The sequence below is a fragment of the Leucopleurus acutus genome (genome assembly GCF_964270905.1).
Source record: "Leucopleurus acutus genome assembly, chromosome: 9".
Lineage (NCBI taxonomy): Eukaryota > Metazoa > Chordata > Mammalia > Artiodactyla > Delphinidae > Leucopleurus > Leucopleurus acutus.
The window spans coordinates 27,957,459-27,985,425 of record NC_139144.1 but is presented as its reverse complement, the minus strand read 5'-3'; the positions used below and the strand labels follow the sequence as shown (position 1 = coordinate 27,985,425).

Sequence of the window (27,967 nt, the reverse complement as noted above, 5' to 3'; positions counted from 1 at the left end):
TGTACCCAAAAGTAGTGTTCCAAGTAAAAGTGAGAGAGAACTCAGTATTTATCTTTGCAAGACATTTTACTTCCTGTTTTATCTATACTCTCTCCAAACCTTCCACCTCCTGTTTTACTTTATCCCGATGACCTTGCTTCATGGTCCACTGGAGACAAAAGCCACAGGCAGTAATATCATTTCCCCACACTAAATCTCTGTACACCCAGCGGCGGGACTCAGCCCTCGCTCTTCTTTCCCAGTACAATGAAGTGGATACATGGTTTCTTACAGGCTTGTTCCTCTAGGAGCATCTGTGTCCCATCCTTCCCCATCTTCACAAGAGCTTCGTTTTTCACCTCTGTTCTGTTGCCTGCAACGTTTTCTTCCTTCTCTCTTCAAGGTAAACCCTCTCTTGCTCTAGTGACCCTTCACTTTCCTGGTGGCTCAGTGGTTAAGAATCCGCCTGCCAATGCAGGGGACACGGGTTCGAGCCCTCGTCTGGGAAGATCCCACATGCCACGGAGCAACTAAGCCCGTGTGCCACGTCTGCTGAGCCTGCATTCTAGAGCCCGCGTGCCCCAACTACTGAAGTGCACGCGCCTAGAGCCTGTGCTCCGCAACGAGAGAAGCCACCGCAATGAGAAGCCTGCACACTGCAACAAAGAGTAGCCCCCGCTCATCGCAACTAAAGAAAGACCACGTGCAGCAATGAGGACCCAACACAGCCAAAAATAAATAAATAAAATTAAAAAAAAAAAAAAAGAAACCTCTCTTTGACCCCCGTCCACCCCTTCAGGGACCACCCTGTTCATTCTCTGCCTCCCAGCCGAGGTGCTCTGAAGACTTGCCTCTGCATGGGCTAATCCCTCCCATTGTTGTTCAGCGCGCTCCATTGTGTTCCACCCGCCCCCCGCGCCCCCGACCTCCAGACACTGCCTGTGTAACGGGGATGAGTGCAGTGGGTGCTTTTAAGTCCTCATCTTTCCTGTCTCTGTCCCGCAGTGTGTTCTTCTTGAGACTGTTTTCCTCTCATCATCTAAGGCAGTCCAGTCTCCTGACTTCCTTCCTGCCTCCAAGGAATCTTACTCCTGCTCAGTTTTCTCAGAGACCCCTCCTCTGCTTCACTTTTAATCACATGGCTTTAAACCAAATTTCTCTGCTGAAGCTTTCCGTGTTTTTTATATTAATCAAGACTTCTTCTGAGCCTCTTGCTTTCAACGTTATTTCTTGACATCTTCATTTACGTATCTCACATACTGAAATCTCACCCGCACTTGAGCTGTGTGCTTCTCTCCCCTAATCCTCAAATGTCCCTGAACCCGTCCCTCCTCCGGCCACACAGATGCCCATGTCAGAATTCTCTTCTTACTCAACGCAGACCCAGTGCACCATCACAAGCTAGTGATTATTTCTCCAAAATAGGTTTTGAACCCCTCTTTTCGGACCATCTCCATGAATAACAAAGCCACTTTGTCTGTTCAGCTGGGTTACCGCAATAGCCTCCTAATTATTTTCCATCCTTTGAATTTTGCTCACCTTACATCCAATTCCTAAACAGCAGCTAGGGTGAGCCGTTAAAGTTCTAGATTAAATTATTTTGCATTTGGCTTAAAACCTTTTGTGACTGGCTGTTCAACAGAGAATACATGCCTAATTGTCTAGCATTTCCATTAGACCCTGCCTCTGTCCCTGAGCTCATTTCATGTCATTAGTCCTCATATGAAACTGAGCTAAACTCTCCATCTTTATGTTTCCCTAAGAGGCTTCTTTTCTTTTTGTCACATCATGGCCTTTTTACGTGTTGTTCTATCTGCCTGGAATGTTCTTCCTCCATAGTCTTCAAGGAAACATTTCTGTGGAATCACAGGAAATGCCATTTCTTAGGGAATTTTTCCCCCAACTGCTTACAGTCCGAATCAGAACCCATTCTCCAGATATTATCTCTTAGAGATTAGGATTATATTGCTTTACATAACTCATCATGATTTATTGTATATTGAGAGGCACTGAGGGAGTAGTTAAAATCCCAAACTCTTGCTACAGTGCTAGTCTGAATCCTGACTCTCTATTACTTATTTGTTACGTGACTATGGACAAGTCATTTAACTATGCTGAAGGTTTCTCATGGATAATAATACTACTTACTTGCAGCGCATTTTCAAAGAGGAAATGATTAATATTTGTAGAGCAAATAGTCAATGCAGCACAAAGTAAACACGTATAAGTGCTTACATACATATATAAGTGTGTGTGCATAATTTACCTCATGTCTGAAGGCACAGAGCTCTCACCTACCACAACTCTGGACATATAGCAGGCTGCCAATGAATATTTGCTTAATGGATTGATGAATTGTACAGTGTACCTTATCACTAGGTTTCAGGGATCTTCAGAGAAAAAAGAATGATGCATTATATTTACGAGAATAGATAATCACTTATGTAGAAATATATTTTGGCTTGTGATCCACCTATTAAAATCATTATGTGCTTTTGATCTGAGAATAGCTTCAACATTTGATCTGGCCAGCCCCTTTCCTTTTAGCAAGTATGTTTTTATTATCATTCTCATTTTGCTTTTGCAGATGTGACAGTCTAGGCCCCAGGAGCCTAAGGGGCTTGTACCCATAGCAGAGTTAATAAATGATAGGATGATCCCATTCATTTTAGCGCCCTGATCTTCTTGCTGGAGTCCTATTCTTATCTTTTTGGAAATATACAGTGAACTGTGTGAATACTTTTTATACAGTTGCTGAAATTACTTTGGTGATCATTCTTAAATTTTCAATTGGGGCAGATATTATTGGAGTTTGTTTTCTCCTCCTAAAGACTCTTTGTTGTTCGGGCCCTTATCACTCACAGCAGTAACTCTGCCGTGACCTGCTTGCCCTTTCTCTTGCCTCTGTGATTCTACTGCATTCCCTGTATAACCTCTAGAGTGATAGTTTTGAAAGGCCACTCGTTGTTCTTGAGTCTTTCAGATTACTTTCCTGTTTTAACCCCCATGGAAAGACTACCATCAAATTTCAAATTTACTAACCGTCTGTTCCTGTCATTCTGTGTACCACTTTTCCATTTAGCGTTTCCTCATGCGAGGTGAGTAAAATGCTCAGTTTCTCCCTGTATTCTGTGCAGGCATCATCATATCATTTCTGCATTCTGAATATATTTCATTGTTGAGAGTTTTGTGTTGTTGTTGTTGTTGTTTGTAATCTAAATGCTCATAAAATTTGAGAGCTGGGAGGGACCTCACATAACTCAAATCCCAAATTTATAATCAGGGAAACCAAGCTAGGTTCAGGAAAGTGTTAATAAGCGACAGGCTAATACAGTAGGGGTTGGGGCATGGATGAAAATTACTGTTTGATCTTTAGTGCACATCTGTTACCAATCTACTCACTTTTCTTTTTGAAAGAGAAAGCAATGCAGAAGGATTGAGAAGTATAACACTAATTCAGTAAAAATTACATGATTGATTTTAATGTTGGCTTATACATTTACCTTTCTATCTTTTGCAGTTTAACAGCAATGCCCAGGATGTAAGCTGTTTTCAGCACCTTGTCCAAGCAAATGTAAGAAATAAGAAAGTGCTGAAAGATGCAGTGAATAATATCACAGCGAAAGGAATCACAGATTATAAAAAGGGCTTTAGTTTTGCTTTTGAACAGCTGCTTAATGTAAGTATTAATACTACCCCCTTTTGTCTTTTATTATTGAATTGTAGGATCTGAATTTCAGTATCCTTGTAGTTACAGCTCTGTAGGGTTAGATAACAGTTCTGTTTGTCATTCATTTAGAAAGCAGATGTGTCTCGGCAGTAGAAATGTTTGAACTTTTTTTATTTTTAAATCCAAAATTCAGAAAGTATACAAAATGTAGATTTTCTTTCTCTTTTAGATCTTTTCTTCTACCCTCTTTTTTCAAACTTTGTTTAAAAAAAGACATTTGTAAGGTAATTATTTAATTTAATTTTGAAGAAGCACTGGAAACTTAGTTGGCACATTTAGAATATCATCTCTTTTGTCTTATCTCAGTTAGTACTGAAACTTGTGCTGTCAGTCATCAAATGGTTTCTGGAAATATTTCAGTTTTAAACATCTAGTTTGAATCTTCAGGTTGTTCCTAAATGTACAAAAAGGTCCAAATGGTTAACATCAAGGTAGACAGGAAGAGCAGAAATTCCTTCCAAAGAGAAAATTCCCTTGAGTGAATCATCGATGTCTATAGTTAGGCTTTTAAATTCTGGCACACCAACTACCTGTCCCATATCATAACAATGTTATAACACGAATCTCACACTGCGGACTAGTATTTTCAAATGGCCATGTTGTCTGTTTCATTTGAACTGTTTGAAAGCAGGAGCTATCATTCAGGTTTGTATCTCTTCTGAAGCAATATTATTGCAGTGGTTCAGAGTATGGACCTAACATCTCTCTGCCTTGGTTTCCTAACTGGGGTTGTGTAAAGAATGTCCACAGAATCGGTGGACATAGCAAACCACATAGAAAAGCACATGAGACTGTAGGCTGTTGAGTTGGTGTTATAATTAATTAATAACTAGCATGTGGCTGGGACAGAATCAGCACATAATTCCTATCATATTTGCTGAGTCACTAAATAAGCCCTTATATTTGGACTTTTCTGCAAACTTGATTTCGTTGTTCCCGAAGTAAATCTTCTAAACAGTTTTTAAGATCTCTGATTGGGTGATGACTCATTGATTTGTTCATTCAGCCAATATTTATTGAGTGCCTCACAATTTATCCTGTCACAGTGCTATTGCTGAAATTCCAGACATAAACAAAACCATTTGCTCTCAAGAAGGTCGAGCATAACATGCTAAATCATCATTTCTCATATAACATGTTAGTGCTGTTACAGGGTGTTCACGGTGTGTTTGCTCGGAGCAGCTTGGGGAAGGGGGCTCAACTTACCCAAAGGAGGTCAGAAAATTGTTGCACTTTCTTGAAAACAGGATTTTGAAGAATGAGCAGAATCTAGGTAGGTGGTGAGGGAGATAAAATGAACAGCATCGACAAAGGCACAGAAGCATGGGGTGTCATGCTCATTGAAAGAATTGCAGGTGGATTGGTATGGCTGGGCCATAAGCAGTAGGGGAGAGTTGATGGAAATGGAAAGACCATGAGCTGTCTTTAAATGAAGTGTGTAGGAGCAAATGAAAAGTTTGTGGTAGGAGAAAGACATCATCTGACGAGTGTTCTACGTTAAGAAGCTATTGTAGAAATCCTGGTGTTGGACTAGACGTGCAGAGATGTTAAGGCGAGTGACCTGATTGGGTGGGTAGGAGGGGTTGCCGGGAGGGGGAGGGGTGATTCCAAGTTCTCTGAACTGGAAAACTAGGCGGATGGTGGCACAGGAGTCTACAAAGAGGGAATGTGAGAGTAGAATTTTCAATTATTTAGAGTTTGAGGTAGTGATATTTTTTTTAGATACCATTAGATAAGCAAGTAAGGAGTTAGAAAAGCAAAGAAGTTCCACACTGCAGTTTTCAGGGGAAATTATCTTTGGTAAAATGCATATGATTATTAAATAATGTATGTTTATTAATAAAAAAATGAAAACTCAAAACTTTGAAATTCAAGCATAATTGATCATTAGAGTGGAATATATTCTTTCTGTAGTAAAGGAATGTGAAAGGTTTTTATATTAACTTTTTTCTCTTGAGTCAATAATCAAGTTTTCTAGATCTTGGCATTTTAATTATTCCTCTTAGTGTTGTTAACTGGCCTCACTCATTCCCTCCTATTCAGGTTTCCGTTGTGAAATGATGATAAGTCTCAAGCCTAATGTACTATTTCAGAGGCAGTCATGTAGAGGGGCCACGTTAACTCGCACGTTCATTATTAGTTGCTGATAAAATATGATCTAACTCCTATTGGCCTCTCCCACTGCCTTTACCAAAGTTGTAAATGATTTTTAATATGTCCTCAATAGTAAACCTCATGTGTTTTGCTTTCCACATGTCGCTTAGATATTGCAATTCTTCATTTTAAAATAATTTTCCCAAATGCCGTGGCTTGCCTTATTGAGCTGAAGCATGTTCTGTTACCTCTTTCAGACACTTCTAGTCTTTTTCTCATCATGCAATGCCATTCCTTCTCTTTTGTTTGTCCCGGCAAGGTTTACCCTTAAGATCACTGAATCAAGTGTCAAACAGAATTAGACGTTAAGATTTGAATTAGTCTTCAGTTAGCATTTCATAAACTACTGACAAATATATTGAGATGCATTTTTCCAAAAAAATTTTGTTGAGTGCATATGATAGATGCTGTGCTATATACTGGCCACACAGAGATACAACAGTGTGTCATGAAATACCATATTAACATAAATTACCAACCCTAGCTGTTGTATTTTTATTGACATAATCAATTTCTTTCCTTGGCTTAGTTCCTTCCAAGCCAGTTACGTATACTTCTTGTGACTGTGTGATTCTTTAGATAGCTGCAAACCCAGTGAAAAATTGCTGAGATAGACTCTGCTTTCCCACAAGTCCTGAGGAAAAATGATGTTGAAAACACATTACTGCGTTCCTCTTTTTGTGGGTGTCTTACGAATGATCAGCAAGACTCAATGTGCTAAAAGTAACTTTGATACTTGTATTTAGTGATAATAATAAGAATACCTCCACTACTTCAAAAAATGAAACCAAGTTCTATTCTAAAAACTTTAGTTACTTTATCACTTTTCTGAGACAGTCCTTTAGGTAAATATTATTTTGCCCATTTTACATACGCAAATAGAAAACACAAGTCATTAGAGAAACTAATTTTAGTTTGAGGGACTTCAACACCTTTCACAAAATTATTTTGATGATAAAATATGTAAATTTTTGTATGGTCAAATTTTCAGATAATTATCTTCAAAAATAAGAATGGTGCTTGAATGTGATAAATTGTATTAGTTAATACTTGAGTTTTCACAATGCTTGGTTAAAAGCCTTAACTCCGCACGGTCTAATGGCCTAGTCAACGGGGTAAGAATATATGAAACGGGATCTTTTCATCAGTAAAGCAAAATGTTGTCTTCATTAACTTTTCCACAGGAAATGGGATTTCCTTTTTTGACAAATAGGAATAGGGACCTTCAATAAGCTTAAATACTATAGGAGAATTAGTGATTTTTTAAAAAATGTATTAGTCACTTAAACACCAAAACTGTGCTGTCCAGTGTGATAACCATGATCACAAGTGGGTGTTGTGCACTTGAAATGTGCCTGGTCTGAACTGAAATGTGTTACAAGTACACACTGAAATTTTAGTACTTATTATGAAAGGAAAAAAAGTATATTATCTCAGTAACTTTTATATTATTTGATGTTGAATTGATAACATTTTTGAACGACTGAGTTAAATATGTTATTAGAATTTCAGATATTTCTTTTTACTTTCTTTAATGTGGCCATTAGAGGGTTAAAATTACAAATTAGGCTCACATTGTATCTCCTTTGAATATTGCTGAACTAGAGGGTTGACATTTTCGAAGAAGCTGAGCATTCATAAATTAGGGTGAATCTTTTGTTCTCAACACTTTCACAAACACATTTCACAACAGTAGAAAGGCTGAGATTATAATTTCAGACCTCAAAGCAATACAGCTTTCTAAATTAATTGTGTATTTTCATGGCCCTTTGATGCTAATCCATTGTTTACCTAAATCCAACTCTTTGGGGACCTTAAAGAAAGTGTAAGAAAGGATTTACCACTGGAATTGAGTCTTTCAGGATTAGAATATATGTGGCTGCTTGCGAGCAGATAGGAGAATATTCTGGAAGTAGCTGTCGACATTTACAAAGATATGAAAGAGCACTGGGCATTAGGGATCAACACTGCAATTTCAGAAATGTAAAGTGAATAAAGTGAGATGAAGGAGGGAAGAGAGGAACAAATGTTTGTGAATAGATTGAAAATATATGTGAAAAGCTATGCACATTTTATTAATATTATTTCTTTGTTTCTCGTGTAAATTATAGGGGTATACAATTGACATCATGGCCATTAATTAATTTAAAACCCATTTATTCATTAACCGCTGAGAGGTTATTATGTGCTAGGCATTCATTTAGGCAAGGAAACAACACTGAACAAAAATGACACAAGTTTATGCCCTTTTGGCATTTAACATTCTATTGGGAGAAGCCAATAATAAAAAGACAAATAAAATATATACTACATGTAAACAAATGTGAAATGCTATGGAGAAAAATACAGCCTGGGAGGGGAAAGTTGTCAGGAAAGTCCTCACTGGTAAGGTGACCTTTGATCAGAAGCCTGAAGGAAGGGAGACCCATGGGTGTTGGGAATGAGGCAGAGCCCCTGTGTAGGGATGCGTAGGCCTGGCTTGATCCAGGAACTGGTTCCTAGAATTGACTTATTGAGCAGATCCTTCAGTCATTACTTGCAACCTGTGCATGCTCTTTCCATATTGCTTTTATACTCCCTACCTTTTATTATGAATGATGTACATTTTTTTTAACAGTATAATGTGTCTAGAGCCAACTGCAATAAGATTATCATGTTGTTCACGGATGGAGGAGAAGAGAGAGCTCAGGAGATATTTACCAAATACAACAAAGACAAAAAAGTGAGTGTAATTTTTCCAATGTTTTAAATTTAATAGTAATTTAGGTGGTTTTTAAAGAGAGAGTGGCGGGGGTGGTGAGGGAAGACATTTTTGGTTAAAACATTAGTGTGCTGATTATAAGGTCATACAGATGGATTATAAGCTAATCACTGAATTAAATGTTAGATATCTTCTGTGAGATTCATAAGTACCTTATGACTAATTCATTAATAAAATAATTTGAACTTATAGAAGCCTATATAGGAATATATTTGTTTCTTTGTTTGTTCTACTGCAGAGGAAAGTATTGTAGAAAGACCTGTTTTGAAAGTTCACCCATGTGGCTGAACCTACAGATAGTGTGGAAAATATCAAATGTAACTATTTTTTCTAGCACTGCTACTATCAGCTTATTTCAATTCTCTGACTGACTCTCCATATTTTATAAAAGAACAATGATTCTCAACTTGGTTTCTTAAAATGCTAAGGATCCATAAATAAGTAATGAAAAATTATAACCTATATCTTGTGTTTCCAAAATTTCAACAGAAATTGTATGTTTCACAAGGGGACTCTTAAGGGTAAAATGCCAGTTTACTTGGCTTTTAATTGAAATTTTTACCATTTTGAGAGGTGTGACTCGTCACTAACTCTAATGAATTGTTTTATATGTGTGTGAGGAATTAAAAAGAGAAAAAAATGTATATTAATACATTTAGGTAAATATATATGTTATATATCTTGGCAGGCAAAATATTGTGAATAATGGGGTAGAGTATTGGTGAAAAAATCTGGGACACTTTGAAACACCCTTAGGAACTTTAAAAATGATTGGAGTTGAAAACATAGACATATTGGGTTGGCCAAAAAGTTTGTTCAGTTTTAAGTAAAAATAAAAGACACATTTTTCATTTTCACTAGGAACTTTATTGAACAACATATTCATTAACCGAGTGACCTTTTTGGCCAACCCAATACACATACCTTCAAATTATTCACAAAATTTTTTAATACTCAACTCTTTGATATTGCATATGCTATTAAAGTATAATTAATGTCATATGACATAAGTTTAATGCAAGGGTTAAGTTTTTTTAAAACACCTGGTGACTTTGATTATACAGAAGAGCCGTTCCTTTTGAAAAAGTTGATAAATGGACTAAACTGTTAATAGACTGAATATTTTCAAATAGTAACTTGATTTTGTGAATATTTGTTTCAAAAACATCAGTAGAATGAAAAGTAATGGGAAGATACAGATGTATTAATCTAAGATGTAGTGTGCATTACTTACTTTATTTAGTAACTGCTACTCATCGTTCAGAATCCTGGGCAATCATCACCCCCTGAAGGATGTTCCTGACACTTTTCTCCCACTTCAGGCTCGTGCTCTGATCCCATATAGCACAGTGTATTCAGACCTACGCGTCCCTCACACTGTATTCTACCCACAAAATCTCTTCTCTGTTCCCTCTCTAGATGACAAGGTCCTATAAGACTGGGCCTTTGTATTGTTTAACTTTGAACTCTCATCATCCTGCAGAGAGCACAGGTTCAGAGATAGTTCTCAATACATGGCAATAAGTAACTTGAGTATGTCTAACAAAAGTTGGAAGCATGATTTCTGTTACAGAACAAATTCATAATTAAAAAAATAACCTGGAGTAAGGACTATTTCACTTATTTAAATATTCTCAGTAATGTAACATTACCATGTTTTGGAGAACTCAAAGGTAATAAAATAAATTTAGCCCAAATTGAACTCTATTAATATAATACATTTATCTCAATATTCTAATTAATCATACACTGATAATTTGGAAGAGACTTCTTAGCATCTTGTAGTCATAATTTCAAGTATATTTTATTATTTTGTGATAGAGGTATATAAGTGCAAGCCCCACTACTTTTCATTTTTTAATGAATATAAGTTTAGATAAATCTTTTCTTTAATTTTGATATCATCTGAACCAACCAGCAGGAATATCATTCACCTCTGGATATTTTTCTTCAAAAAGGAAGAGTTTCTTAAACAAATATGGCAATGAATGTTACAATCTATATCATAATTTGTGCTGATTTCAAAGAGTAAAAAAAAAAAACTTCAACAGGTTTAAATAAAAGAATTTAAATGTATAAAAAGAGAAGAAATTTTCATCTAAACTTTTTTTCTTTCTCTCCCTTAACCCTGTTTGTATATAGAATTAACACAATAATATGTCTTGGAGGCATATCATAAGTTTATGTTTTTCCTTTTTTTAAAATATAAGAGGTTTTATGCCATAAGGAAAACAATTGTATTCTACCCTCTGTTTTCACAGATTGTTCAGTTGATTGAATATATGAAGAATTAACTAGTTGAAAATCATTTTTCTATGTATATATCCTAAAAATGTCCAATCTAAGTATTGTTATCTTGAAACACTACTTCTCATCCCCTTCACCTTTTATAGGAACTCCACGTTTTAAACAAAGGCATTTTGCAACATGCTAAACCACATAAGAAATTACTCATATTGAATTCATTTTTGTAAAACTGATGAATCTAATCTTACTCAGCAATCCTGCTGTTTGCCTATGAATGTTGCTGTGCTTTAAGGACACACACTTCTCCTAAGGACATATAACTTTTGTGAATTCCAAAGCAACTTTGAAAATTAAGTAGTCAGTCCTTAGTTTCTGTGATTTTAAAATAAATGTATGATTAGCTAAGAAAAGTTAAGATGTCCTTGGAATTAGGTACTACATTTTTTATGTGAGTCTAATTTCAGTGGTGTAGCAAAGTTCTGTGATACACACTCATACATGTATACGTACTTACATACACAGATATATGCACACATATTTATATCTGTTTTAAATAGACATTCCTTCTGTCCATCGTATTTCCAGGAACAAGGGACCATGTGTGTAACTTTGGCTTAGCTCTCTTATGTAAAGTTCAGTGAGTAAATTCCGACAGGTAGTTAGTTGAGAAGTGCTTAAGGCACGAGGACGTAGAAATCTGAACATAAACTAATTTTTCTAAAATCTTTGCAAATTTGCTAAGAAATACTAGGAAAAAATAAGACAGTCAATTCTGGGTGAAGCTGCGCACACACACATATGTGCACGCATACATTTTGTTTTTTTAAAGATGGAAGAGCCAAGTCATTATTATATGTTAAGGTTAGTAAAGGGATACCCAGACAAGAAATCTTATAGTTACAAAACAGAGGAGAACCTTGAAAGAGGAGGGATTGAGAGAGATACAGAGCACAGATATCTGAATTGGACGAGTAGGAATTATATTTCTGGAAATATTGTTGTACCACATTTCATATGCACTTCAAGTTCAGTGGCTTTTTGAATTTCCTAATGTGGGAAAACCACATTAAACACAAAATTTGTCTCTTGGTATTTGTATGTTCTGTGTCCACTAACAGTGAAAATAGATGATGGCAGACAACCACTTTTAATTCACTTATATTTTTGAGTGTATTTGTACTTTGTCAAGACAACATTTACATAGTTAATTGTTTATGCCAAGGGTGTATGTGTGCAAATAGTGAGTAAAGGTACCTACTAAAAACAGTGTGTATATGTATAGGAGAGGTTTTTTCCACCATCTTCAAACATGGCTTCAAACGGTTTTGGGTGAATTGTCAAACCCTTTCTAACTTTCCCTCCTTACTCAGACTTCTCTATATCTTCCATTCATCCACCCAGTCTGAGAGATTTGCTGCCACAGACACTGATATGGAAGATCATTGTCTATCTTTGTCATCTAAGGATGGGTATGGGTATGACAGACCAATTCTTTACCTGCAAAATTCATATATTACATAATAAGTTTATCAACTCAGAACTTCACTAGCCACATTATCTTTCAAATGGCTGATGTATAAAACTGAATTTGATAGAGTTAGTAAAATAAAAACTTTCAATACATTTAAAAATTCTATATTCGATTATAACTTTATTTTAAAGCATGCTTTTCAAGATAGAAGTTCACTTGTAGCTTAAAAATATCAAAATTGCAAAGTCACAAAGTTTGGAGAGCTTTTAAAGAAAAAAAATCTGAAAACTACTCTTTGAATCCTACTTCCTCCCCAAGCCTCTTGCTTGACATTAATGTGGCTGCTGAATGATTCATTTAATGTCATTTTTCATCCAGATGACATTAGAAATCATTCAGAGCAACCCAGGTAGGTGTGATGAGGTACATCCATAGAGCTGATGAATGAGGCTGCAGATATACAGCACAATTTAATGAGGCCAAAAGGTTTAAGAATTAGAACAAAATGTTTGGGTTCTCTTGAAATGTATTACTCTTGGGAATTAATCTACCTGATTATAGATAGGTACAGTTTAAAACTGAGTCCATGGTAATCTCCTCACACAGCTGTTCCACATTAAAATGCATTCACTTTCTAATCTTTACCTGCAACTGTGCCATTCCTTAGGGCTCACCCGTGTGTACGAGACTTCCTTAAAAATGGTGCCAAAACCAAAATGAACTCTATCATAGAGTGCAAACAAATGAGTAAAGGAAAGTAAAACCAGACACAGAGTTGAAAGATAATTCCCAGACCTAGGAAAATTAAAAATATTTGATTTTCTGTATAATAGCAAAGGGATTTTGGTTAGCAGTACACACTTAAGATTGTCTAGCCAGCTAGAAAATAGTTCTCGGACCCTTAGGTTAATTCTCAGAATTAATCAAAAATAAACAGGCATTCAAAATCTATAAAATGAAAATTTCAAAATAACTAGTAAATCGAAAGAGAAGAACAAATGGGAAAAAAACATGATAGATGTGGAATAATTTTTAAAATAAAGAATGCATAGCTAAAGTTATAATTGCCTGACAATAGATTCATTATTTTTTTTAATTCTTTAAAAAATGATTGGCAGTCTTTTCTATTTTTTTGTCAGATCCAAAATAGAGAGAAATAATTTATAGGCTACAAAAATCTAAATCAAATCACAAATGGCTGAATCTGCATATGTGTTTTATACAATAAGTGAAAACTGTCAATTACATTTTCAACAGATGGTAGGGAAAATAATTCATGGCAAATAATTCATTGCCTTCTCAATTGTCTCTGCCTGGCTTCTCCATCAGGAAAGAATGAAGCCTTTGGAAGGAATGTTCAAACATGTGATAATGAAGGGCATTCAGACTTGTAGAATATTTAATACTGTTTAACAAATACACTGCTTCTGAAAAGTTTCATTTCGTGTATTTTGGCACTTTCAACAGTTTCCCAAAGATTTTTCAGCTTTAGATTAGGAACTGTACCTGTGTTCTAAAAACCAAATATATTATTTACGCTGGACTTACGGTATAGCTGAAAACAATAATTACAAGTAACACTGGCCCAGTAGAGAGATGATCAATTTAAAATGCGTGTGTGTGCGTGCATGTGCATGTGTGTATGTGTCCTTCTCTCTGACAGATTTATTTACATTTGCTTTCTTAGAATAAAATTAATGTTGATAATTCATTATCTAAACTAAGGAAAATATTATCAGGTACATTCTCTTCAGGTCTGAGTAATATTCCATACATTTTACAAAGTCTTTAATTTAGTAGCTAAAACAAATCTAATGAAAAATGAGAATAAGTATTACATTAAGCACAAAATACATTGCAAGACTTAAGCCATAGAGTGCAAAAAATGCACTCGAAATAATTTCTAGGTAGAATTGTGCCACCTAAAATTGGGATTGCCTTTGGTTTGTGTGAAATCATTCTACCAGGAGAGGCACTCTGTTCTGCTTTTTCTGTGGCTGCCTTCTTCTCAGATTGAGAATTCTGCTTGCCACGTATCTCTGCGCAGAGGTCTTCCCTGCTCAGTCTTTCTAGTGTGGTCTCCTTTCCCCACACACCTTCTTTACCGTTCTCTATTTCAGCACCATCTTTCCTCTTTGTTTTCTTTCTCCCAGATTACCATTTTTTATTATTTTAATTATGTATTTATTCACCTGTTATCTTGAACTCTCCTCTATTAAAAGCTCCATGAACTAGGGGTTGTGTTAGTTTGTAAACCTACCATTGACTCCTTAGAGGCTAGCAAGGGCTTGACGCACAGCGGTTGCTAAGTATATTTACTGAGGATGCCCAGCATAAATAAATATAAATATGCAATAAATAAGCTCGAAGATAAATTATAAAACATTCGTAAATGTTAAAAAACTCAATAGCTTTGCTCTTTTAAAAGCAAATAATTTAAAACATTTTTTTCCTTATAAGTGGAATGTAGAGTAAAATGTATGTTCCACCTTGGATATGTCATTTTATAAGTAAGTAGGGAGGGCTTAAGTTTATATAAAAAACAGTTGTATTGACGGCACCTCTCCATTCACCCTCACCAGCCCAACACATAATTTTTCATGAGTATTCTCATAATTAGTGTCAGTGAAGTATTTAGCATTACCCAAGAAGAACACCTGAAATAAATCAGTATATTGCTTATTTCCTGACCTCTGCTGACAGTAGTCTTTGCAGAGCTATAACTGCTTGGAAATGAAATGCGTCCATAGCTTATTGCTCCTGTGTCAAGTACTATAAATGTATGCAGAGGGAAGGGAAACCCAAAATTACTTCCTTATAATCTGATAATGCAAGGGTGATTCATTATAATTGTTAAAAATTTTAAAGACCAACATAATCCTGAGGCGTGTATCTGTGTTACGTACGCACATGCAAGAAATGTGAGAGAAATATCTGCTTGGTGCTGTAAGATCACGTAGGCAAAACCTACTGCATTTTGTTTTCCTTTTTTAAAGTTGCTTTGTGTGTTTTACTCAGACTAATTCAAAGGTCACTTGTGAAATTCTTGCGTTTGTCAGACCCTGGGCAATTCCATGATATATCTTATATGGACACAATGGCATTTAGACAATATTGGCTCATTTTCTTTGGAGTTTATTGCTAAATGCAATAAAGCAAGCCAAATGTGTTCCTTTGGGAAGGTGTTACTTCAAGTTATTTTATGTTCTTTTTAAGGCACGAAAGCCTAGTATCCCACTAATGGAAAATGTTACCTCATTGAATTCTGATAGCTTGACGGTAGGAGACATTGTAGTCATCATCATCATCATGGTCATCTTTATTACCATAGATAATATTTATTGTGCTTATTATTTTCCATATAATACAAAAGATTTTCATATATTACTTCATTCACAATTGTAATAACCATATGACAAAAGATGTTTATTACCATCAACATCATCCGCATTTTGGAAATAAAACCAAAATTTGAGACGTTAAGGAACTTGTTGAAAGTTAAACAGCTACTAAGTGGCAAAGTCAGTCATTTAAACGATCTACAGTCCAAATTTCATAACCTCATGTGGAATGCACTGTCTGGTTGTGTGTGTGTCTCTCTCCAGGGCAGCTTGTGGCCATGCCAGTCATCATTTGCCCACCCAGGATCTTTCCTTCTGGTCGAATAGCAAGGCTTTACTGCTAAGGGACATATTTCTCACAGCCTTAAGAGGCTAAGATGGATTAAACTAAGCCATCAGATCTTTGCAGGCTTGTAAGAACCTTTCAGATCACTGGGCTTTATAAAATAAAGTGTGAAAGGTGCATTTGGACACTTTTATTTCATAATGTTATAAAACTAGAGATGTAGGTTATTTTAAATGCTCTGGATTCTGGTACACTTGTGAATTATGGAAACCACTGTAGAATTTTCTCCTAAAATATTCAGTCCAATCTAGTATTTTTATAGGCTTCATGCCAAAAATTTTAGTACGCACAGTAAATTAATAAAACCCATTTCTGACATCATTTTTCTAACATGAGTCGATAGCTGAAGTTTTTATTTTAGTTTTATTGGCTTTCTTTCTTCATAGTCTCATTTCCATTATTCCTTGGAGATTTGCCTATTGTAAATTAAACTTGAACTCTGGGTAACTGATAATTGTTGAGGTGACAGTTTCCAGTAACTGGGTTCTGCTGGGAAACAAGAAATTCCTATGGCTTTTAAAAATAGGTTGACCCTGTGGTTTTGGAAAAATCTTAATTGAAGACAAGTATGTTAGTCTTCAACAAACAAGACAAAATAAAAACCAGAGTTGCGGAAGTCTAGAACTGAAGAATAAATCAGTGGTGTATTGTAAGAAACCAATCAATAACCCAATTTGCTGTTAATTAAAAGTTTTCTCTAATCAAGTAGGTCAGGCTTGACATTGCAAATTTACATCTTGGAATTATAATGTTCTGTTCAGAGAAAAAATGATTTTTGAACCAACTGAAGGCCGAATTATATAAATTTGCAACTAATAATAGAGACAGATTTTTAATTGTTCTAAGTTTAATTTTATTAAATACACTCTCAAATTAACAATTTATTTTGTGAATATTGTTATATAACTACGCATGAGTCAATAATTATGAGTTATTTTCATTCTCTAGGAATAATAGAGCACGTAAATGGTTTAAGTGTATTATACATACTTTAATTTGCCTGAAAAAGTTTGCTCATCTCCATTGAGCAAATCAGCGTAACATAAAAGAAAAAGATTATGAATTTACCGTGATATAAGTGTATGAAACAACCCAAATTATAAAATGCTAGACGTATATCAGTCCGGTTTTGGCTCTACTCTATTATAATAATGAACTGATTTATATGTCAGATGATATCAAAGTTTGTCTTATGTCCCTCTGGGAAAACGTTAAGACCACTCATTTAGCTATTTCATTTCTTTTCATTTAATATTTATTTCTATTTCTATATAAGGCACTATAATAGATACAGTAGTGCAATCTTGGAACTGTTTTAACCCTAGCCAGCATTTATTCAATACTACCTTCGCACATCATTTCTGTTAGAGACCTAGACTCCAGCATTATGAAGAATATTTTTCAAAGCCATCTATAACTGTGTATGTTTCATATATGACCCTCACAGAGCTGAACATTCTGAAACATGGCCTAAAATCAACCAGTTCAGGATCACTTAGCAAATTTTCTAGGAACATTTCACTTAGAAGTCTCCAGTATGTACTTGTTACATGGATCTCATATTGTAATTATCAATGTAAAGTTAACTTTGCTTTAATGAAGCCCTGATTTAAAGTAATAATTTGCTTAATGGAGACTCCAGATGAAATATTTCTCTTGTGTGACTGCACATTGTGTTTCAAGTTATTTTATATGTCATTTTATTTGTTTTTATGTAAGACCATGTAAATACACTAATAAGAAAAGAACTCTAAAAATACACATCTTTGAGAATGTAATTTACCTTAATTTCTAAATCATGCCTATTTCAAGGAATCACTTTATTTTTTCCTTTCCCCAGAATTATAGCTAAGGAAGAATGGTACACTTAAAGAAGTGAAAAACACCAGAAGAATGAGGGGATAGCAATCATCTCTGTGGATTTGGCATCTGGAATTTTAGTTAGTTCATTAACTCTTCCACGGGGTGGCAGTAATATAGTGTGGAATAGGAGGAGTGAAACTATCTAAAACTCCAAGTGGAAAGTTAGGATATAAAAACAATCAAATTTCACCAATTCATTGTGAATGAGACCTCCATGGAGGTCTCCATGGAGGCCAACAATGGGGGTCAGGCAAAACTTTTGTAGTAAAACAAATAAAACAACAAGTTTTGTTGTTGGTGGTGGTGTTTTACTAGTATGTTTTTTGGCTGAGTTGTGTCTATTTGGACTATTTGATGAATAACATCAGTCAAAATAATGACATGGTGTGTGTCTAAGTGTAGCCTCTATATTATTAGAAATGCTTGATTTCTAGGGATGTAGATATAATAATTCATTTAGTCTTATTATTTATTTCTTTGTACTGAAAAGTATTCTATGGAAAACATTTTACTGGAACGCTGTCGTGGTAAGAGGAGCGACCAGGCAAAGCAGTGCTTTAAACTGAAAGTGTGAGACATGCTTTCAAATGTTAATTATGAAAGCCATCCCCAAGTGCTTTCTGGAGCATCTTGATTGTTTCCCTGCCCTGAATTCACGTGACAGTTTTTTAAGGTATGGCAGTTAAATTGAATTGTTAGTAGGGTTGCCAACCTGTTTATAAAAATATTTCCATTTAGGAGTAAATTTTACGATGTAAGTAGTGACGCTACATTGAAATACATAGCCCCCAAAATGAACCAGTTGAAGATTTTAAGGAAATGAGACTGCATTTTGCATTTTGAGGGATTGAGAGAGAGAGAGGTAGGTGTCACCAGCTTCTGTTAAACTAGAACCAGTCATTTGTCCTTACAGTTTGAGGTGATTAAAACTCTGACGTATGGCTTCTTACATAACTAGCCGAGGCAAACCCGGATGACCTAAGGGTGGCTCACGTAAAACTTTACAAGTGAAACAATATCCCTGATGTACATTTTAGGGCAAGGATTGTCATGATGTGATCTCGGTGCAGTCAAGACCAGCAAAAGAACAGAGAACAGATGTGAAATCTCTTTTGAGATATGTGCTCTGTAGTTGTGCAAAAGATGAAACAGATGAAACAGTTAGAAAATGTCAATTCAAACAGTCAGTCGACATGAATTAGGGGAAAGCTCTTAACATAGTTCAAACCAGACCATAAATTCATGGAAAAGTGATTTTGTCCATGTTTATCTTCAGAAAAAGCTAAAATGATCAACTTAGAGTACCTGTTTACTTAGATTACTAAATTGGTAAAAATCGATAAGTCAAACAGCTATTTTATTAAATACTTATTGACATCATTGAATTTACCTTCTATGCTTTTATACTATTTAAATTCAGTGGCTTCCAATGAATATATAAAGTACTATAATTAAATACTATCTCAATTAAATTTTTAAACATTTGCGTATTATATATTAGAAACAGTCAATATTTTGATTCTTTTTAAAAATGCTAGGAGCTTAAAACATTTATCATATATGCCAGTCATCTTTTATAGAAAGTAATACGACTAACATCATAATCATACACGTGCATCCTAAATATTTCTATGACGTGAAAGTAGTGAAACCATCATTAAGTGTAATGCCCTAAGCAACTAAAAGTATCATGACCGCCTTTCTATATACATTTTTATAATCTCATACCTATGAAATAGGACTTTTTTTTTTTTTGCAGTGACTAAATATGTGAATAATATATCTTAACCAAGTGAGACAGGTGAAGTTGGGTTGAACCTGAAAGATGCCATTTCTACTAATGAAACCTTAGTCATGATCCTGCCACAGGATTGACATATGGTGCAGAGCACCCAAGTACTAACTTAAATTTAGTAACTGAAGTCTATATTTACAGTAGATTATGTGGTTTCTCTCTGGTGCCTTCCTGAGTGATTTAGTGGCCTCAATTTTTCTTGTCACATTAATTAACTGAAAACCATGCTTTTACATGTTTTTTTAGTTCTTTTGTTTTGCCTTTCAATTAAATTTTATGCAGCCTAACAGATACCCATTTTTCAATTCACCAGGTACGTGTATTCACATTTTCAGTTGGTCAACATAATTATGACAGAGGACCTATTCAGTGGATGGCCTGTGAAAATAAAGGTAACAAGTCTGTTTACTTGACCACATTTTATTATAAGAAGAAGAATTTGGTAGTTGTTAGTTCTACATCTTATCATTTAAAATACTCTAAAGTTATAGCTAATTTTTTATAGGAATCAAGGCAAGAATAAGATGCTGAAGGTGTTTTGTATTAAAAAAACACACATAAGCAACTTTGATATTAGTGTTACATTACATAAAAATGCAGACATCTGATCATATTGTACATTTATAAAGGAATATATTTTATTGCATGATACTAATGATGCTTATCAAATATAACTTGACATGAAGAATTAAGAATGAAAGAATATCTGAATTATGTACAAGTTAGATATCAGGAAGTGTGACACGATATGCACATTTTTTTCTCTGAGTGGTTAAATTATTGTTTTTTTAAATGTCTTCTTATACATTCCTAGGTAATTCAAACTTTGTGTAGTGAACCTATATTTCTTTTATACTCAGACAAAAAAAACCATGTTATTTGAAAAATGCCGCATGACAATAAAAAGAACGTAGATTTATTCTGAAAGCTATTTTTAGGCAGGTATTTTATATGAATATAATAATTGTTAGATACCCGTCATTGTGTATTTTTAATAATTTCTTCAATGAAAAAAATTTTAATGATACCAGGTTCCCTACCGCTTTGTAGAAAAATAACATTTGTTTTATACAATCTATGAAAGGTAGTGAAATTTCTCATAAAGCCTGTGTATTTGCTATGAGAATACATTCATCAGACATTTTACAGATTTATCAGTGGTGTTGATATTTTAGTGTTTGCTCAGTTAGAAGTGGTCAGTGTCTCCTACAAAGCCATAAAATAATTTTGTGGTCCTTTATTATATTGTAATGTTTATATGTATAAATCTGTATATATATATTTCAGGTTACTATTATGAAATTCCTTCCATTGGAGCAATAAGAATCAATACTCAGGTATGGTTTTTTAAGACTTGTTTAAAGTATTTTTTCAAACTAGGATATTTCTTGCTGCTTTAAATATGCTCAGTATGGAGAAAATGGGTGAAAATGAATAAATGATTCATACTATTCCATTTTTAATAAAATGATGAGTATCATGGTAATGTATTGGTTTTCATTTCATTAAGGTTCCAAGTGTTTTTAAACATCCAAAACCCAGGCAAAAATATATGAGTATTTTTTCTTCTCAGATGTGAAAAACATAATAGAAAGTAAATAAAATCAGTTTACTAACAATCTCATCGTATAATTTCAACTTGGTTCTATTGCAAATTATTTAAATGAGTTTCTCCAAGTTGTAGGTACAACATAGAAAATTAGACAATAATTATTACAACTTACAACAAGGAGATGATTTTTCTACAACCATTCAGTTGAAAACATGCTCGTTAAATAACCGGGGAGATTGAAGCAATTAAGTTAATTTAAATATGTATTATTTTTAAATATTCCTAAATTGCTATTTAAACTCATTAATTCTAAACATAACTGAGGGTCTACAAAATAAACTAAGTCAAAATTTAGCACAGATAACGTGGCATTTGTGGAAACGAATACTGAATACATTGAATTTTGAAATGAAACAGCAGCTGCATTTAAGCCTGATGTCTAGATTTGGCACAGTATTTCATGTATTCTTTGATATGTTTAAATGTAGTTTTGAATTTCAGCCAAATAATCTGTGATATGAAAACAAGTACGTGGCTGCTTTATTATTTCAAATTTGTGTAGTTCCATCCAGTAAATCACAGAGCCTTAAATAGTTTAGATTAACATAAAACAATTCACAAGGAACCTATTTCACTTACTGTTGGCTGAACCTCAGAAAGAGAATATTTTGTTACTAGAAAAAAAACTGGGGTAGATACATTGTATAAATAATGTAAGTCAAATATTGTTGATTCTAAGTACGCAGACGTACCATTTATGGAGTACCCAAAGTAGGAATTGAATGATTATATGCTTAACTTTCTTAATAATTTTGATCCCATCTTCATTTTTAACTCTAGATAATTTTTTCTCTGTGGAGTTTTTTTGGGTTTTTTTTAGCAGTGCATTTCTAGTTTTCAACCACGTAACTCTTTTTTATGTATATGTATATATAGGAATATTTGGATGTTCTGGGAAGACCAATGGTTTTAGCAGGAGACAAAGCTAAGCAAGTCCAGTGGACAAATGTATACCTGGATGCACTGGTAAGCTAGGCTGTTCAACCAAAAATTGTCATAACAAAAGCACACAGCTGACTTCTATTTCTTTCTAGCTTCCATTTCTCTTTTCCTGTTCATGAAACCCTTTCAAAATTCCTTCTATCACAACATTCTTCGCTAGAATTTAGATAATTTACATAAAAACGTAGACTTATGTGTAGTGGAGAACCACAGATGTAAAGTGTTATATTTCAGTTGCCATTGAGGATGTAGAATTTCAAACCTCTAATCTTGAATTTAAGACCATTTTGATAACTTTTTGAATTTTTATGTAAAATAATACTAAAGTCACATAAATTAGTACCTATTACTGCAGATTTTGAACAGGAATTGTGAAGAAGGTATTTTTAAAATAGACTTCAGCTAGCAGAAGCATGTATATCCTCCATATCTCAAACCAGACAACAAAACTCAGAAAAGTACATGCAGTTAAATAGAAAGTATCTTACTCTATCCTGGAACAATCACAAACCTAACCACCTCTTCACATATAATTTCTTGCTTTAGATTCAACCCCAAATATTTATGGAAATAGCCATTGAAGTGATCAAATCTGGTGTGAAATAACAAATAAAAGCATGTTAATCTGTCCACTACACAACAGAAATTTTAGTACAGGTATGCCAAATTTCAAAGCAGTGGTTCTCAACTGGTGGTAATTTTGCCCCTCAGGTCATTTGGAAATATCCATAGGTATTATTGATTGTCAGGACTGAATAGAGAGGGGTTGCTACCAGCATCCAATGAATAGATGCCAGGGATGCTGTTAGACATCCCACACAATGCACAAAACAGTCACACACACCCCCAACACACACACATACACACACACAACAAAGAATTATCCAGCTCAAAATATGAATAGGGCCAAAGTTGGGAAATCATGTTTTAATGTAATTTTTACTTTCCTGGTATGAAAGTTATCAATAGTAATTATCATATTTCAGATTTACTCATACGCTTAACTTAATTAGAGAAGACTTTATTAACAATTTTACTAATGTAATATATTGGAGAGACTTAAAATATTAAGCCCTGAAAAGTAAATGCTAATTCAGTAACCCCTTTTCCTACTTGGAGTTCAATTATATGCTGATACTACTTTTCTGAATGCAATGATGAACCCAAAGGGCAGAATGCAATCCATTTAGAATTACTTATCATTTGGTTCTTGTAAAATAAACATACACAGGAAGTTAGAAGAAAAATAGGCACTATTAGCAGCAGCCTTGCGTGCTGAGAAAGATAAAGTGAAGCTTGCTTACCTCAAGCCCTTGCTAAAATTACTGTCCAGTGTTCCTCCTTGACATCACATATTTATTTAAGGTCACATGGTCAACTAAATCTATGGTCAAAATGTTTCACGTATCCAAATCCATCACAGGACAAAGTATGATAGGAGGAGACAATAACTATGCCCTGTTGTATTTCCTATGACCAGAAGTTCATTAACCAGCATGTCTGCCTTGTTGGTGAGGTTCTTACTGATAGCACAAATGACTTTAGGAAGAGATTTGGGTTCTAAATATGCTGTTCTACCAGCTGAAACTAAGTGTAAAAAAAAAAAGGAAACAAATGAAGCAAATGAATTGTCTAGTCGGTGGATATACAGAGCATTCATTTTACTGACTTGAGAATAAAAAGTGACCCGTCTTTCATTTCTAAGTATTTGTTTATAATCTCTGCACATAGCAGATTCAAAATATATGCTGATCAAATTAACAGTTATTTTAAGAAGAAAAAGGTAAAAATAATCCAACACAAAATGTAATGAATATAATGAGAAAAACGAAGAGAGCTCTGGAAATCAGAAGAAAGAAGGCCATATATTTGGGGATAGAGTAGAGTGAGGTTAAAAAGCTGGTGTCATGTTAGCTAAATATATGAGTCTAGGTAAGGTTTCTAAAATTGGTGATGAGTAGTGAAATCAGAGAAGGGAGGTGCAGTATGAAAATTGGAGAAGTGCTGGGTATATTGAAAGAATGATACCTCAGTCACTTTTGGAGATAATGGGAGATGAGAACAGAACCACGACTGGGACAAAATTGTGGAGGGTTCATTTTATTTGGGAGACAAAGTAAGGTTCTTTATGTTAGAGAGATGAAAAGATTTGCATCCTAAAAACTAAACATCAAATAAATTCCAGGAGGCAGAAATCTTATTTTATTTCTCTTTTTTAGAGACTTGCACAGTGCCTTGGAATAGAGTACAATTTTTTTGGTCTGCTTAATGAAGGAGGGAGAAAATGGAAGTCAGGCACAAATAAGTTCATAAATTTGTCTAATATGTTAGAAGACTAGTGTCTCATTTGGGGAGCACATATTACCATATTGAGAAGCAAATTATGGTATTCTCTGTAAATATAAAAGCTATACAAAGAAAAAGAGTGCACCCATATATACCTTATCTTATACCATGCTACCATTTTTAAAACTGTGCGTATACATATACGGTCGGTCCTCCATATCCGTGTGTTCCATGTTCGTAGGCACAACCAACTGCAGGTTGAAAACATTCAGGACAAAAGAATCTCAGAAAGTTCTTAAAAGCAAAACTTGAATTTGCCAGGCACTGGCAACTGTCTACATAACATTTACATTGTATTTACAACTATTTACATTGTATTAGGTATTAAAAGTTATCTAGAGATAATTTGAAGTCTATGGGAAGTTGTGCATGGGTTATATGCAAATACTACCCATTTTATATAAGGGACTTGAACATCCGTGGATTTTGGTGTCTTTTGGATACTGCGTTTCTGAATTATCTGTAATCTGCCTTTCTTTGAGGTGGACAGTTTTCATTGCAAATATTAATTTGCATATTCAATTAAGGATTTTTCATGGTCACATGTTCTTCCTTAGGATTAAGTAGAAAGCCAACATGTATATATCATACAGCCAACTACGTGTAGTCATTTCCTTAATTTTAATTATTTTTATTATACTAAAAGGCTTCATGACTGGACTTTCATATTTGATGCTTGCAGTGGTCTTGTCTGCATCATTTCACTTTGTCAAAAATCACTATTTATTTTGGAGAGTATTTAGAAGCAATATTGCTTCTTTTGAACATCATAGTATACTTACCTAGAATATCCCAGAGATGCAGTATCAGTAGCATGTTTTTTCTGTTTATAATGTTATTCTGCTACACATCTGTGGTTTAGCATGCAGCCTTTGGCTTAGGGCATGAAAAAAGTTAAGAATGAAGCAAAAAGAAAGGAAGGTTAAATAAATCATTTGAAACAATATATATATATGTTTTTTTAATAAATTTATTTATTTTTGGCTGCATTGGGTCTTCGTTGCTGTGTTCTGGCTTTCTCTAGTTGTGGCGAGCGGGGGTTGCTCAGCAGTTGTGGCGCACGGGCTTAGCTGCTCCGCGGCATGTGGGATCTTCCCGGGCCAGGGCTCAAACCCACCTACCCCGCATTGGCAGGCGGATTCTTAACCACTGCGCCACCAGGGAAGTCCCTGAAACAATATTTTAATATCACTCTGCTCATGGTGGTCCCAGGTATTAGGTGAACTATCACTCACTATGAAAAAAAGAGTGGAGGGGCAGGGTTACTGAAATGCTTAGTGTAATTTGATTTTTATAGTTATTTGTAATGCTCTCTTAAGAGTGTTATTTTAGATGTTGCATGCTTAAAGAACTGCCTACTAGATCCTCCTTATTTCTAAGGCATTTCATTGCCTTTTTAAAAAGTAAGCTTTCAAAATCAATTACTAATTTTTTTGTGGCTGTTTATAAAGTAACTAAAATGCACTGTCAGATATCAAAAACTAATGCAGAATGATAAAGTTTAAATTGTAATTTTAATTTGACTTTTCTCTCTGAATCTATTTTAAGGAACTGGGACTTGTCATTACTGGAACTCTTCCGGTCTTCAACATAACCGGCCAAAATGAAAATAAGACAAACTTAAAGGTTAAAAGTTAATTGATAAAATTAATAATAATAAATGATAAGCTATGACGTTGAAGCTCAGTGTGGATAAGATATTTCTATAAGGAAATACATACAATGTAACTGTCTCGTGAGGCGGGAAGTAAAAGGCAGCAGCTGCCTATGTGATAACCACCTGGGAAAAAGGAAATGCAGGTCAAGTTCTCAGTTCCCCAGAGCCAAGATTCAACTTAACTCTATTTAACTATGACTTGATGAGAACACAAGTTCAGACTCCGGGAGTAATTACATGATAAATGGACAGTACTTTCGTGTGCACATTTTTAAATGCATCTAAGATATCCTTGGAGTTCAGAAAGAAAAATCCAAAGAAAAAAACCATGGTGATGTTTGTATCACGTGTATAGGTATCTTTTTAGAATCACTGCTCCTCCAACTTATATTCAAAAGATAGTTTTTTTAATTGTCATGTAACATAAGGATCTGATTTAAATGATAGTTCTCATTATTTTTTTCTCTTTTTTTACGATTCAGGAAAAATACTTAATGAGTTTCATTAAAAATCTTGATTTCTATAGTGCTGGTAATATTGTCAATGTAATATAATGCTACCAACTTGAAGTTCTACAGGTTTTGAAAAATATGTCTCTTGTACTTGTTAAATTGTCTCATTTTTTAAAAACACTTTTGATTTAAAAGTAGGTTTACATTTCTGTTTCTTAGCTTACATAAGAAGGAATTTAAGAATGTGGGAGAAGTTAAGATTTTTTAATGCTAAATACTCATTTTATAGTTTGGTTGACATTTCTGATTTGAGGGAAATTTATTTCCAGTTTATAATGAAATGAAGTCGGTTGCACTAAAGTATTGTTTGTTCACTTACTATAAATGTCAGTGGAACTCCTTATTTTAGTAATGTGGCCATAGAAAACATTGGTCATTCCTCTTTGGGGGCCCATTACCATTCTTAACTATCTGCTGGTTCTAGTCATCATAACTCAGGAGGGAGTGATTCTCTAACTTCTCATGTAGATTATCTAAGGGATTGCTTGAATTTGGGGTACTTGCTCAGACTAGGGTTGATTCATGGGAAAAGAGCACAGTTGTTGACATGACTTTCTCGTTCTGTGTGCACCTACACAAAATTTAAAATGTTCTTGTGATAGCTATTAACTGGATTTTATGATTTTCTTTGTAACCTTTTGATTTATAATTCATATAATTACATTTAAGATGAAAATTCCTGATTCTAAATTTTAACACCATTCACATCCTATGTCCCATAGAAGATTATGATAACAGTTTACCACATGGCCTTTTTGATTTGCAACTAAAACTGTGATGCCCATTGTTTGGTATTTAGAAGTTAGCAGCAAGCAGAAATAGTGTTGTAAGAATTTCTGCTGTTTTATTACAAATGAGGTCACATATTGTACTTTTCACGTATACACAGGTATTATCAGCAGCAAAAATCCATGGTTTTCTCATTCCATATTGCCTAATTAACTTTAAACTGGACATTTTTGTGATTTCTTAATCATAGCATACCAAAAAGTTAGTTTACACTCACAAACACACACACACCCCCCCCTACAGCTGCTGACTGTACAGCAATTAAGTATTAGTACAAGAAGTATCAAATTTAAAATTTCATTATGTCTTTTATACTTTAGCTTTAATCATCAAGATTTCACTTTTTTAAGCTAAATAATGATACAGTTGTGGGAATATAATCAAAGCTGAGAATCATTGCAAGTTGATAGCAAAAGTGCCTC

The 27,967-nt window shown here is 34.5% G+C and overlaps 1 protein-coding gene across 9 annotated transcripts in view; it reads left to right on the top strand.

The window, feature by feature from the left end:
* CACNA2D1 (calcium voltage-gated channel auxiliary subunit alpha2delta 1) overlaps positions 1 to 27,967 on the top strand; it is a gene marked incomplete at both ends in the record, with an annotated part of 512,237 nt that overhangs the window by 415,969 nt on the left and 68,301 nt on the right. For all 9 annotated transcript variants that reach the window (XM_082846527.1, XM_082846526.1, XM_082846525.1 and 6 more), the window contains 6 exons: positions 3,500 to 3,658; positions 8,481 to 8,585; positions 20,001 to 20,079; positions 20,975 to 21,024; positions 22,176 to 22,265; positions 26,136 to 26,213. In XM_082846527.1, coding sequence (XP_082702653.1) covers positions 3,500 to 3,658; positions 8,481 to 8,585; positions 20,001 to 20,079; positions 20,975 to 21,024; positions 22,176 to 22,265; positions 26,136 to 26,213 — 561 coding nt within the window. The remainder of the gene's footprint in view (positions 1 to 3,499; positions 3,659 to 8,480; positions 8,586 to 20,000; positions 20,080 to 20,974; positions 21,025 to 22,175; positions 22,266 to 26,135; positions 26,214 to 27,967) is intronic.